The following is a 14,333-nucleotide window of genomic DNA, read 5'->3' as shown; positions in this document are numbered from 1 at the left end:
AGAGCCCATGGCATTAGCAAATACTTAAAGAACCAGGTCTCTGGTGTTCACATGGGAGTAAGTGCTTCTTGTTAACCGGTGAGGCACATGGGGCACTGAACACACGAGCTCCTCCCCTGCTGGAACTAACTAGCGGGGCATTTGCTTTCATTTTAGCTGGCTTATAACTGAGGAGACCTGGACAGGGTCAGGTATGAGAGAGCCCCAGTTGGATAGATTGAGGATAGGAGGGACTTAGAGATGCTGCACATTTCCTTTGAGTTAAGGGAAAGAAGAATGAAGAATGCAGAATTTTTTTTTTTAAGATTTTTATTCATGAGAGAGAGAGAGAGACACAGGCAGAGGGAGAAGCAGGCTCCATGCAGGGAGCCCGACGTGGGACTCGATCCCGGGCTTCCTGAGCCAAAGGCAGACACTCAACCGCTGAGCCACCCAGGTGCCCCGGAATGCAGAATTTTGAAATGATTTTAAAGAAGAAGGCAGGCACGTTCATGTAGGGATGGAACGAAAGCCTAATCTGGATGTAGAAAATAGCAGAGAGAAGCCCCAAATTTAGTGTTAAAGATCCCGACAGTGACTTGAAAAGTTTCGCTGACTCATGAGGTAGGAGAATAAGAGAAGCCGAAATGGAGGCAGTCGGTGGCAAAGCAGAGCCCTTGGGAAGTGAGGGACCAGGGGGGATTGTGCAGGAATGCGGCAGGACAGGTGCTGGAGGCTGAAGGGATGGCTTGGTGGCCTGCATCTGGGTGAAGGGGAGTCGCACTGCCCTGCCTGCCCTGGGCATTGATTGCCTCCACAGGCATTCACGCAGTGCTCGCTGAGGTGCTGGGCGGGCCCCCGAGATGACAGCAGAGCCCCTGCCTGTGAGAGAAGGGACGGCTGGATGCGGGCCAGTGATGGGAGAAAGGTGTCTTGGGACTGTTGTCATCTCTGTTCCTCCAATCTAGTAAACAGATACCTAAAATTAAGAGAACCCGCCTCATCCTCTGGCTCTTTCTCATCTCCACAAAAAGTAAAAGCAGCAGTGAAACAGAAGTTTTGTACTTTATGTACTGCTCACCTTTGACAATTTTTCTTTATTGTAGATGAATAAAACAAGGGGTACTTGGCTCGGTAGATGAAGACTGTGCAGTGAGTAGGCATGAGACTTAATAGCAAAGTGAAGGGGTGTCTGGGTGGCTCAGTTGGTTTAGCGCCCGGTTCTTGATTTCGGCTCAGGCCATGATCTCAGGGTTGTGGAATCAAGCCCTGTGCTGGGCTCAGTGGGGAGTCTGCTTGAGATTCTCTCTCCCTCTGTCCCACCCCCGCCCCTTGCTCTCTCACTCTTTCTCTCAAAAAAAAAAAAGGGGGGGGGAGGGGCCACCTGGGGGGCTCAGCGGTTGAGCATCTGCCTTTGGCTCAGGGCCTGATTCCAGATGCCCAGGATCAAGTCCCGTGCAGGCTCCTTGCATGGAGCCTGCTTTCTCCCTCTGCCTGTGTCTCTGCCTCTCTCTCTCTGTCTCTCATGAATAAATAAATAAAATCTTAAAAAAAAAAAAAAAAAAAGAATAGCAAAGCGAAGCCACATCTCAAATGTCTGAGAGAATGCAAGAACAGGATTATGATGGGACTGCAGAGGGAGGGCATAGAGCCACCAGTGACAGGAAGCTCAGCCTTGGGCATCTTGCACGTACTGGGTAGTGGTAATGGGAAACTTGACCTGGAAGCTGTTGAGTTTTTCACTGAGCAGCAGGGGTTTATTGATACGAAGACCCTGAGAAGCACTGGGGACCCATGACCTCTGCCCCTGCTGCTCAGTGATGGAACTGGAGTACCTGATGTCCATGTGGCTCCATGTTGGAAACGTATCTGCAGGCAGCCCAATTCAGTCCTTCCTTCCGGCACTGTCCAGAGCAGAACCTCCCATTACCAGACACAGGACTTCTGTTCCACCTGCACTTTTCTCACACGCAGGACTGCCCCCTCTCCCCCCGCAGCCCACCACCCCACGTACACTTTCATGTTAGGGAATCACCCCATCACCCCATTCAGGAATTCCAGAGAGAGAAAGCCGTGCTAAGATTTTCTTCACCTGAGCTTCTCCCAGCCCTATGATCCTCCCCCTATATCTGTGGCATCAGGCTAAAGGGAGAAAAGATTTTGTCGTATAAGCATATCGAGTGTTGGCAAGGACACACGGGAGCTGGGGCCCTCATACACGGCCCGGGGAAGCGTACGGTGGTGCTGCGTCTGGGGAGAGCTCTTTGGTGGTACCTCAGAAACTGAACCTACAGTTACCGTGTGAGCTGGCAGTTCCACTCCTAGGTATTATTCCCTAGAGACGTGAAGACATGTCCACATAGAAGATTGTGCATGAAGGTTCAAAGCAGCGCTAGTCACAACCGCCAGAAAGTAGACACACAAATGCCCGTCAGTGGTGAACAGACTGGTACAGCCATACGTCGGAGTAGTGGTCATCGGTCAAGAGAAATGCAGCACTCACACGTGCTGCACCACGGGTGGACCACGGGTGGTCACCAAGACATGGTTGTAGGATTCCACGTTGTAGGATTCCATTCACATGAAATGTGTGGAATGGGCAGATCTGAAGAGAGAAAGGAGCATCGTGGTTGCCTGGGACTCGAGGGAGACTGGGAGGTTAGAGGGTGGCAGGTAGGTGTGGGGTGTCTTTTTGGGGTGGATGAAGATATTCTAAACTTGCTTGTGTGATGGGTGCACAATTCTGAAGGTACTGAAAGCTTTCAAACTGTACACTTTAAATAGCTGAATCGTATGGTGTGTGGATTATAGCCCAATAAAACGGTTTTTAAGAAGCCACATGTGACAGGGGACTGGGGTGAAAGAGACAGGGAGCCGAGGAAAGGCCAGCCACAAGGGGAGTCGCTGCCAAGGGGTGGGGGGCTTCCAGTGCTGTTTGCCTTCCTTCGGGCACACTGGGCAGCTGCTGCTTCTCTTTCAGGCCTTCGAGGACATCTACATTGAGCAGAGAAAGACCATTCGCACCATCCTGGAATACGCTGACAAAGTCTTCACCTACATCTTCATCCTGGAGATGTTGCTCAAGTGGACAGCCTATGGCTTCGTCAAGTTCTTCACCAATGCCTGGTGCTGGCTGGACTTCCTCATTGTGGCTGTACGTGTCCTGCTTTTTACTTTCCACACCTTCTAGTAGGAAAACAAAAGCAGGGATGTTCCTTCCTCTGACGGCCAGAGTTGCCTGGGAGCTCAGGGTGTCGGACAAGATGTAGACGTGGGTTCGGGTAAAGTCCCTGTCAGAGCACTCAGATCTTAACCTTGGGAGAGGGAGCTCTGAAGTCCCTATGTGTGATCCAGGGACTGACCAACCAGCTCTTTGCTCTGGTGCTTTGGCTTACAAGAGTCAGAGATTAGGAATGGGAAGTGGCATCACTTCCAAGTGCCAACCCCCCTTGTAATGATTAGGCTGGGAACGAGAAGGTTCTTGCCCCACACCAGCAGGATGTCCACTTGCGGGTGCCAGGAGAGGGGTGAGGATGAGGTGGGGGCTGCTGGGGGTTTAGGTGGCGGGGGGGATCTTGGTAGGCTGTCTCTGCTGACGGTTCCTATAAACATTTCCGTCAACTCAAGGCTTCGTACCAGACTCCTCTGAACAAGTTAGTCTATCCAGAAGAGATGGAGTTCACACCAATTAACTCCCTCCCTCCCCCCCTCCTTCCCACCCATTGCCATTTCCACAATGGTGATTAAACTGAAGAGAATCCTTTTTCCCTCCAGGTTCCAAGACCATCTCCAAGGCGTGGTAGCCTCTGATCATCTGCAAGGCTTGGTGGCCATGACCTCCTGTGTTATTTTTCAGGGTGGAAGCTGCCTCATCTGTGACTGTTTCTCACCCCCCCAGCCCTTGTTCCCCCTTGGCTTTCCTCACTGTGATGAATGCTTCTTATTCTGTGTAATCGCTAAAGTTCTTTTCTTCCCAGCCAAATCAGCATGTGAAAGAAAGGGTGAATGGGAATTTCAGGATTGGGGCCGCGGAGAATTCACTTCCTGCTGAGGGCTAAGTGCCAGGCAAATGGATTGTTTGGAGGCTAGGAGGGTACATTTAGAATATAGGTGTCCTCAGCTGTATAATAAACTACCTAGAGAGTGCCTCTGGGATCCAGAACAGAGCAGCACGGAGGCCTCCTTCTCTAACAGAGAGTCCAGCACCGTGCACCAGTGATCTCTGCTCTATAAATGCGTTCCTGTTCCAACACAGTGCCTGGAACTTCCATGGTTAATGACTCCTTCCAGGAGCTGTCACTCTGCTCCCATTTGCATTCCCTTTTCAGAAATCAGGCCTTTAGGAAGCTGAGGTGAGGAAGTCACCTTCTACCGTAAAGTGAACCAAACAGATGCTGCCCCAGCAGGAGGTTTCAGCACTCCCTTAAGCAACTACTGCTAGTACCTTCTGGCAGAAAGGCTCTACCTCCCACAGAAGAGCTGATGGAAAGCTCGAGCTCTAAGAATTAAGGAATGGGCTTGAGATATGGCCCAGAGAACTGAAGTGGCTGGGCCAGCTCTCTTTCCGTAGAACAAGACCACCTGGAGTCCGGTTGAACACCTGGGGGAGTCCTAGAAGCCCCCCATCTTCTGGACCTTCCCAGAACTCAGACAGATACATCCCCTCCCACACTCAGGAAGCTGTGATTTAGAACAAATCTTCCCCCCGCCCCCCATGACCTTTGCCTCCTGCTCTCTTACCTGAACACTATTTCTCTTCTCTCTGGGGGAGACAGCCCACAATTCAAGGATGTTGATCAGGTGTCTCACTTTCCCCTGGTACCCAAATAAGCTGAGAAGAGCACTGACAGTCCTGCACATCACCATTTATTTAGCAAACATTTTTTATCACTCTTTATACCAGGTGGCAGAGACATAAAAGGTTTAAGGCAGACACGGAACCAGCAGTAATCCACAAATGCCCCAGCCTTAACATTGCCTCGAGACCTGACCGTGGTTCCTAAGAACCTCAGTGCCGGTTATTAGTCAACAAAATAAATCAAGCACTATTGACTGTGTAGAGTTGTCCCAGAAGCTGTAGGGAGTCTCGAGGGGCAGGCAGGCATGGCCCAGCTTCTCAGGCACTCACACCAGCTTGCCCGACCACCCCAGCCTGATTCCAGGCTTGTTTGTAGTGAGCTACCATTCTGTGAACAGGGCTCTCCCAGGACCCTGCCATCTACTGATTTCTCTTGGACGCAACAGTGCGTTTATTATCAGATGTCCCTGAGCACCCACAACAGCAAAGCCACCTGGCAGGAGAGCAGAAGACATAGACAGTTCTCTCCAAGGGCCTGAAAGGATGAGACATATATACAAATAACCACAGTCTGAAGCAGTGTGCGCTACGTGGGGATAGCCCCGGGCCGGACTATGGCTGCACTGTCGGCCACTTCTGAGTTGTGAATGGAGAACAAGGCTCAGGTGACACCTGCACAGCCAGAACCATCAGAGTTTTTGCTTGTCTAGTGCCTTTGGCATTCTAGAACATCCAGCAGGTGTAAATTTTAGGTCCTACTTTAGCACCATCTCTGACTCTCTTCTTCCCATCCCATCCCCCAGTACCTAGATGTCCGAATCTGTTAATCATCACCATGTTTGTTTCCCTACTAGACTCTCATTCCACCGTGTTGCCCCCTAAAGCTGCTCAGAGTACTTTTTACAATCACATGGATAATCTGGACAACTTCCAACTTAATTCTCTTTGGTCACAAGCCATGTGAATTCCCAAACAAAGACAGAGTTTCATTTTGCTCAGGTCCTTGGCTGCACTGGAGATCATGTCCTGTAGAAGAATTTTGTCATCTTTCCCCCAGAGAAATTTATCCCATCATATCCAGAGGTTAGCCAGCATATCGGTTCCAGGGATGGGAATTTCCAGAGACCACACGTCCTGAATTCAGACTATTACAAACATTCTCCATCTGAAAATGTTCACATCATTTGGAAGAAGTCACCCAGTGTCTGCCTTTTTTCCATTCCTGCCTCAAGTTTTACTTCCCCTCAACTCCTTGCTTTTTTCCAGGTTTGATTCTTTCCTGAAAATTTTACTTTCAGCAATGATCTGGTGGTTACCTCCAGTGAGAGTTTAACATGGGGACTCGGAGGATTATCAGAGCACCCTTAGCTGCTAAGGAAGAGCCCACATAGGACCCGTGCTGACCCTGTCTTGGGAGATCTTGGCTAGATTGATCAGCCGACCAGCACATTATCTTGGCACCATTCAGAGCCAACCTCCGGATTGGCATCTGTACCTCCATCCTTCTTCCCACCTCAGGCCTCTTTGTTATCAGATAAACCACCCCCCTGAAGAGGGGGGGTTTGCCTCCCTGCTGTGTATGGGGCCCATCATGGGTGAGGCCCATTGCCCCTCAAAGCTTAGTGTTTTGCAGTCTTCACCTGGCATAATTTCTCCAGATGAGATTAACTCCGGGGGTATTTTGAACTCAGGCGCTTGGTCAAGATGGGATAGCTTACCTTCAGATGTACCTATTAAGGTCTCCCTAAGAATCTGGTAATTGTAGACTATTCAAGGAAGGTTAAGAGTTGGTTGCACTTGGCAATAATAGGTAAAAAATACCTCCATGTAGAGTCTTACTGATAATGATAAATGGAGGGGAAATGATTGGGTGGTGCTCCTGTGTTCAATTCAAGATAAAGCTATTGAGGCCTTTGTTTTGTTTTAGACAGAAATTGAACTCTGAACCATCTACCCTTCAAAGAACATAAGTAAATAGGGCAGGCTTTAATTCCAGATTTGCTTTGGATACTGCATAGGATTCCAAGGTAGATACCTATGCTGTTAGATTATGAGTCCAGGCATAGATGAAAAGTTCACACCACTTTTAAAAATTGAAATCCTTGAGCCTGCTCATCCCTTTCCCTCACTAGGTCACTGACATTCTACTTCTACTGCCTGCCAGTCCTGCTGCTTCATTATAAAAAGAAAATAAATGATTTTTTAAAAGATTTTGTACAATTCAGAGATACAGAATCAAAGAATTAAAGCCCTCAGCTAAACATAAAAAGCAAGAAATGAAACTGCCTTGTAGATTGTTTCCTTTTTTCTCCTCTAAATTTGCTTTGAAATGTCAGTTTAGGCCGGGCAGATCTGTAACCACCACTTTCCAGTAGAGGGAATGATTGATGGGAACATCTTAACCCATCCCGGAATTTGTGGTGCAGTACAAGGGAGAGACTGCTCCAAGAAACCTGTTAGGATTTGATCAGCTAAAGGTAGTTTCCTTTGGTGGGAACTCAGGTCAGGCCTCTCCTTCAGGCCCAGACAGCCCTACGTATAGTTGGCATCCGGTGTTACAGGACCACACGGTAACTGCTCTGAGGGCTCTGGTAGACCAAGGTGAGTTTGTCTCTAGAAGAGCGGAAGGCATTTGACCATCATGACTCCAGGCCTAAGGACCTGCAGACCTCTCCCCACCGTGGCAATCCAGTCAACTCCAGATTGTTCAGAGACCAATAACCCTCTCTTGGGATATCATCATTTTACCTGCCAGTTGGGGAGGTGACCTGTCTGTGGAAGAAGGGGCTCTGGCCTGGAAGTCAGGAGGGTGGGTCTCTCTCTCTCTCTCTGGCTCCAGAGCTGCCCGTGTAACACCGGCCCGATTCTTTTGTATGAGACTCAATTTCCTCATCCGTAAATAAAATTTAAAATTTTTTTCCAAGAATCCTTCCAGCTGGTTTTCCAATGCTGAGAGTGGAGAAGGTGGTCCTGGAAAGGACAGACCTGAGAGGCCAGTTCATTTTGAGCTGTTTTGCAGAGAGAGAATGGGGATTAAAGGGAGAAGTATGGGTTCAGTTTTCCGACCCACCCACGTTCTCATGGCGGTGCAGGAGTCACGATTGTGGTTCAAAGATGGAAGGATTATTAGAGATGAAAGTGAGAGGCGGAATGGCCTAAAGTGAGTTCTCGTGGAGCCAAAACTCTGTCTAGAAATTGCTTCCTTTGGTCCTTGCCCTCTCGGGAACCGCAAAGCCAGGTGGCGCTTACTGGATGTGTTTCCTTTGTTGACGTAGTAACTCATCACATTCTCCAACAAATGGTTTCTTGTCAAGCAGGAGCAAGAGAGCTTGTCCCTGTTGGAAATCCATGGTGAATGAGCTGAGGAGGGGGCAGCTTGTGTGGAGTGTGTGTATTTATCTGTATTCTTTTCCATAGGTACCATTAAATTTGTCTGGCTTAATTTAATGGCAACTTCTGGGAGCTGCAGAGGCTGTAAAGGGCGAGGGTAAGGTTTTTGTCATCTGTTCAGGCTCCTCTCCTTCCACTGGAACGTCCTCATTCCCCCCTCTCCCTTCAGCCTCTTCCCTGTGCCAACCTGTATGTATGTTCTACTGCCTCCTCTCGATTTTCTCCTCCCCTTGTGTTTTTTCTTCTGCCTCTCAACCTCCTTTCCTTTCAGGTCGTTTGAGTCCAAGTTGAAGTAGGCAGCTGGTGTTACCCACTCTTTCTCCCTGGGGGGCCCAATCTGTGTAATCAGTGCTAGGGGCTTTATTCTAACACTCTGGAACCTCTTTTCTTGTTTTTCTTTGTTTTGTTTTGTTTTGTTTCCTTTTTTGTTTTTGTTTTTCTCTTCTGTTTCCGTGTAGGTCTCTTTAGTCAGCCTTATAGCTAATGCCCTGGGCTACTCGGAACTAGGTGCCATAAAGTCCCTTAGGACCCTAAGAGCTTTGAGACCCTTAAGAGCCTTATCACGATTTGAAGGGATGAGGGTAAGATACTAAGAGCAGCTGATCCTTCTGCATGCCGATGGAAACTGTTTACGCATGCTAGAACTGATCACACGGTGGGAAGATCATTCAGACACGATCTGTGATGCAGCTGCTGATTTGATCCTCCACTCTCTCCCCCGCACCTGCCCCGTGCGAGGGGGTCGCATCAAGCTGCCTCATCACATTAATATGGGCCCCACCCCAACAGCGTGCCATCGCAGAACATGTTAATGCTGGCTATTCTCATTTGGCCTGGCTTACCTGTAGCACTCGGGGCGGCTTTCTGGGCTGTTGATTTAATAGGGAGAATCACCAGGTGCAAAGAAGGGGAATTGTAACCCAGAGACCCACTGAAAAGCAGAGGCCGCAGGCAGGGTGAGTGCCGCGTAGGGGCATCAGCCAGGTGGGGACTGTGGCCTTGCAGCCACTGAGAAAGCAGCTGAGAAGGGGCTGGAAGACATGATGGCAGGCCTGGAATTGGGAATGGAGCAGAATTTGGCATGGCCCTGGGAAAAGAGATGCTTTTCTTTCTATTCTGATTCCTCTTATTGCACCTTGTTGTTCTCAGCCCAGTCCCATAAGGACTGGCAGCCTCTGTCTGACAGCAAAGCTTTCCTCCTCACCCCCCACCCCTCTGCCCACGCTGTATGGCCCCCTATCCTGACACCATCAAAGTAACAATCAGGTATGACGCCAGATGACTTATCAGCTAGTTCTCCTGAAATTTCTTAACACCTGCTATTCCTGCTTTGGTGATACTCCACCCAGATCCAAACCGGGCAAGGTGCTATCACCCTGCCAACCTAGAAACAAGGCTCCCTCTCTCAGTGCCCTCTTGCTGTCTCTCTTGGTTTAAAAAAACTGTGCATGTGTGTGCACGTGCACGCGCACCCACACGCTAGAAAGTCAATTTCCTAAAAATCAAGTGGGCAACTGGCTTTTAGTGGTAATAGTTGTCCTGTGGTAATCAGAGAGGTCTGTTATACTTAACGAGACCAAGAAAACTCATTTCAATTCAGATGTTGAATACATGCAGGAGAGCAAAACAGAGGATATGTTTTTAAATGTACAAATATCAGAATATAGAAATAAAAATTAAATGGCTCCAGTGGTCCCCAAGAAGCAAGACTAATTGGAAAAACTAGGTACCAGGACAGTGCTGCTTCATCCATTCCTCATCTGTGATCCATGGCCACTGTTCCATGAAACTCCCCACCGTTGTACAGGAAGGTGAAAACCTCACCACGCCTCGGGAATTGTATTTTGTTAGTTTCTTCAGACAAATGCTTTTCGCCACAAATTATGTTTCTTCTGTAGCACAGTCACGGTTTGGTTTACTGCATATAAGCTTTCTTCAACCCATCCAAAACCATCTGCAGGAAGGTGAGGTCCACAGTAACATAGACTTCTTTTTTTTTTTTTTTAAGATTTTATTTATTTATTTATGAGAGACACAGAGAGAGAGGCAGAGACACAGGCAGAGGGAGAAGCAGGCTCCATGCAGGGAGCCTGACGTGGGACTCGATCCTGGGTCTCCAGGATCACACCCCGGGCTGAAGGCGGCACTAAACCGCTGAGCCACCCCGGCTGCCCAACATAGACTTCTTTTAATTTAAAGCACAAAGCAAAATTTGGGAGTCTAAGTCTTTCCTCCACGGATAAGAGAGATTGCAGAATGTGTGCAGTGAGCTCGTTGTCCTGCACAGGCTAGACTTAGAAAGTATGCTGCAGAGGCCTCCAAGTTCCAGGCTGTTAGACCTAGGGTTATGGTGCTCTCCCCTCCTCCCCCGCCTTCCCACGTTTTCCTTAGAAAGGGCTAGTCAAATTTTTTTCATAAGTCACGTCAGTTCTGTTAGAGTGTTAATAGTCTATGGTGACTGAAAAACTGAGGAGTAAAAGAAGGCTGTTGAAGACAGTACTGGGCACCTTGTAGCCGCCTCAGTAGCCTGTGCTCCTCCACAGCCACCAGCAGTGATCCTGGATCTCCTAAAACTGGACTGGTAATACCTGAAGAAACCCCAAGATAAAAGCCCAACCGACACTTGCCATTAACTTTCTCCATCTGGATGCTCATTACTGCCAGTCCTCGCCCATGGCAGTAGTCCCCATTGACCAGCTGGGGCCAGTTTGCTCCTGAGGAAGTCATTTGAGTAGTCTGAACATGAGGGACCTTTCGGTGGCCACACTTCTTCCCTTCAGCCCCTCGCCCTTTCCTCACCTTTTCTTGGACTCACGGTTTCCATCCCCCCAAAATTTTTAGTTGCCAACTTCCAAGTAGTTTAGGAACCGAGAGGTCCAGAAGCGGTGGTCAGACGGCAGAAAGTTTTCTTTGAGAAAGCATTAGAAAGTGAAACCTTTACATCAAGGTTTTTCCAAATAAGATAGTATGAGCAAAAACCATTTTGAACCCCAAGCCAGGATTTCAAACAATGAGTGTTCAGTAAGGGAAGCTCTGGTATAGGAATGTCACTTGGTTTGGTTGGCTCCGGTCAGCCAACAACACTGACCACTTCTGGTTGGGTAGGGGAGAGGGCTCAGGACCCATTCCTGTCCTGCAGTTTCCCAGCGATAAACAGAATTAGACATATTCATTTTATTTGGTTACTTTTCTACAGGACCATGTGTTTTTTTCATTTTTTGGTTCGGGTTCCTATGTACACTGACACTGAGTGGTTTCCCTTAGAAAATTTTAAATAAGAGATCTTCACAAACAACACCATCAATGCAGGGGCTCAACTGTCACTGTGCTGCACCAATGGTAGGCTCAGACCTTCTTTTGGGAGGGAACATACAGCCCTAGCCTGTCCTGGGACACTGACTTCAGTTCTTCCTCTCTCCTTCCTCAAACCATACACCAGAAAATTGAAACATTCATGCTATTGGCAAAGGAACACTTACTGTAGTTCTTTGCTTTTCTCTCCTCCATAGTAATCTTCATTTAAAGATTTTGCTGTGCTATTAAATTTTTGAGGGTATATAATGCTATGAAACATGCATGCCTTTTTGTTGACTGTCAGTATATAGTTGTCCATGAAAGCCATGTTCCCTCTGCCAGATATTGAAAACTATTTGACAGATTTTATAGCACTTAATGAATAGTAACGTTCTAGGCATTAGGAGAAGACAACAATGCTGTAAGGAGATTTAGTATCCATTGAAATTTTTTCGTCAGTTAAGTGATATTTGAACCAATCGTTAAGTATAAATGTCCATTGAGGAAAGTAACTTTATGGGTTGCTAGACCCAAGCTTTGAGTAATATTTCTGTACCTCGTTTTGAACAATGAATTTCATCATAATTAAAGGTAGTGTAGAATAACTTGAGATTTATCAGGGACGAATTTATGAAGTGACTGCCTATGGAAACTAGAGCTGCCATGTACACTTACCTATACAGTGTGAGAGTTCAAGAAAGCGTAGTTTCTTGTCTTTTGGTTGCTGAGAATATCAGCACAATGACAATTACATGTGGAGCACAGTTAAACAATTTCCATTATTAGCTAATATCTACAGCCAGGAAGAATTATTAATAAATTTCATTAGCTGTTCACTGTTTTATTCATAAAACTAAGCTAAGAAGTTTTTCTTTGGTTATCATTAATAATCAAAATTACCTTTACATCATATAAATACATTGGATTTTATAGAACTTTTATATCTTAACACGTCAGAGAACAAGGCTCAGTAAATTGTTTCATCTATTGATTCTTTTGACCAGATCTATGAGTATAAAAGTGGGAAGAGGTCACTTAGTTAATTAGCTAATTAGTCTTCCCTGCTATATTATCCCATAATTTAACTGTAACATGTAACACTATGTAGGACAGGTTAGTCTGGGTTAAGATAGTCAGAAGAGTTCCAAGAGGAGTTAGATTCAGAACTGAGACAAAAAAGCAGCATTTCTAGGTTTCAAATCTTTTGGGGCTGACTTCCCTATTGCACCCTTGTGATAGTCTAATAGAAGGTCATGATCTCTCACCTAAGCTCTGCCGCAAAATGCTGTCACGTAGACTTGAGCTTTTGAATCTTGATAATCTACTCTCTTATTGTCCAAGAAATTATTATTCCATTTGTGGATCATCCTCCTTTTGCCTATTCTTTTGCACATTTCATTGCTTTCTGGTGCTCCACCAAAGGGTGAGCGACTCTAGAATGAGGAGGTAAAAGTCAATCTGATCACCTGACAAATCTGGTAACATAAATAAGTAAGTAAGAATATCATCCTCCAAAATAACATGGAGGATTTTCCAGATTGCAGATATTCTGGTTTTCCTCCCTCAAAGTAATGAACAGGTGAAGGATAATTGTGTTATACTAATGAAGACAGAGCTATTAAATCTAGAAGAGATTTCTTGGTCTTAAAAATTAAGAAATAACTACCTCTCAATCTAAAGGCCTTCATGTATGAATTGGAGAAACACAAAACTAATATTTCAACCTAAAGAAAAGTGACTCCCTAGCAGAATGTCATTGCCTTTTTTACATAGGACTGAACAGCTCTTCTCAGCCCCACGTTCAGAGGAGTGACATTGCAATCTAAGGCAAGAGCAGAAGTTAAGGAAAACCTGAACCCAAGTCGGGCTCAGACAGAGCCCAGAGCTGCCCCCTGCCGTTCCTTCTGCAGCACAGCCCCTTTGGCCCTTTTGATGCTGTGCTTATCTGCAGTCTGTGTGTGTCCTGCCTCTTCCCTGCACTGAAAAACTGATGCCCGAACACAGTGATACTTCTCACCTCCTTCTAACAAGACCTTTAAAAAGCTGCGTTTATATCCATTGTTTTTATTTTTAACTCCATTTTAATTTTCCTAGGATATTAGAAAAAGGAAGACACTTTCTTCCCCTTTTAGGGTCCCCTTTCTGGGCCTTAGCAGCCCTGCTTAAGACCATGGCAAATGAGAATCAGGGCAGAATGAACCAGTCTTAGTTTCTGCCTTACCCCCCACATTGCCCACCCCAAAATGCTATTTTTGTAAGCCCTTTGAACTCCTCTAGTGAAAATTGCCACCACAGTAGAAGTGTTGTCTAGCTACTCTCACCTCTAGTGTGAATTAAAATCAAAGTTAAAAACAACCCGAAAACTTTGATTCCTGAAAGGTTTTTTTTTTTTTTCCCTTTGCTTTTTTTTTTGTTTTCATTCTTGAGCTTGCTACAGTCAGTGATTTTTAACAATATGACAGTTTGGGGGTTTTAAGAGCAGTGATCTAACCCAGAACTCTCCAGAAAACATAAGTCATTCCTATTTCTAATACATTGTGAAGACTCAAGTCCAGCCCTGGATTGAGCAGAGAGACATTAATCAGCATTAGGCAAACAGGGGCAACTCTTAGATTCAGAAGCCTATAAAATCAGGAAGAAAAAAAAAGGCTGAAGAATAATGAACCTTGAGTGAAAAATACATCTGTTCAGATTTTATTTTATTCCGTTTGGTAGAGGGAATATAGCTTTATTTTTCTCTTGAGCCTGCAAAATATGCATGCTCAGCTATTGCCTGAAATAAGATAACTGGCCTTGCATAAAAGAGACTTTGTGTACCATTGACTGATTCCCTGCTAACCCCAAAGGGTAGTTCTCTGTGATTTTGAACAAT

General features: G+C 46.4%; 1 protein-coding gene across 5 annotated transcripts in view; it reads left to right on the top strand.

Annotated features, from left to right (window-relative positions):
• Window positions 1-14,333, top strand: part of SCN8A (sodium voltage-gated channel alpha subunit 8) — a 178,593-nt gene that overhangs the window by 147,012 nt on the left and 17,248 nt on the right. For all 5 annotated transcript variants that reach the window (XM_072797858.1, XM_072797855.1, XM_072797859.1 and 2 more), the window contains exons 20-21: window positions 2,960-3,133; window positions 8,626-8,748. In XM_072797858.1, coding sequence (XP_072653959.1) covers window positions 2,960-3,133; window positions 8,626-8,748 — 297 coding nt within the window. The remainder of the gene's footprint in view (window positions 1-2,959; window positions 3,134-8,625; window positions 8,749-14,333) is intronic.

Source organism: Canis lupus, chromosome 25 (assembly GCF_048164855.1).
Source record: "Canis lupus baileyi chromosome 25, mCanLup2.hap1, whole genome shotgun sequence".
In the NCBI taxonomy this organism is placed as follows: Eukaryota; Metazoa; Chordata; class Mammalia; order Carnivora; family Canidae; genus Canis; species Canis lupus.
Note: the sequence above shows the minus strand (reverse complement) of the source record. Positions and strands in the feature narration are given on the sequence as shown.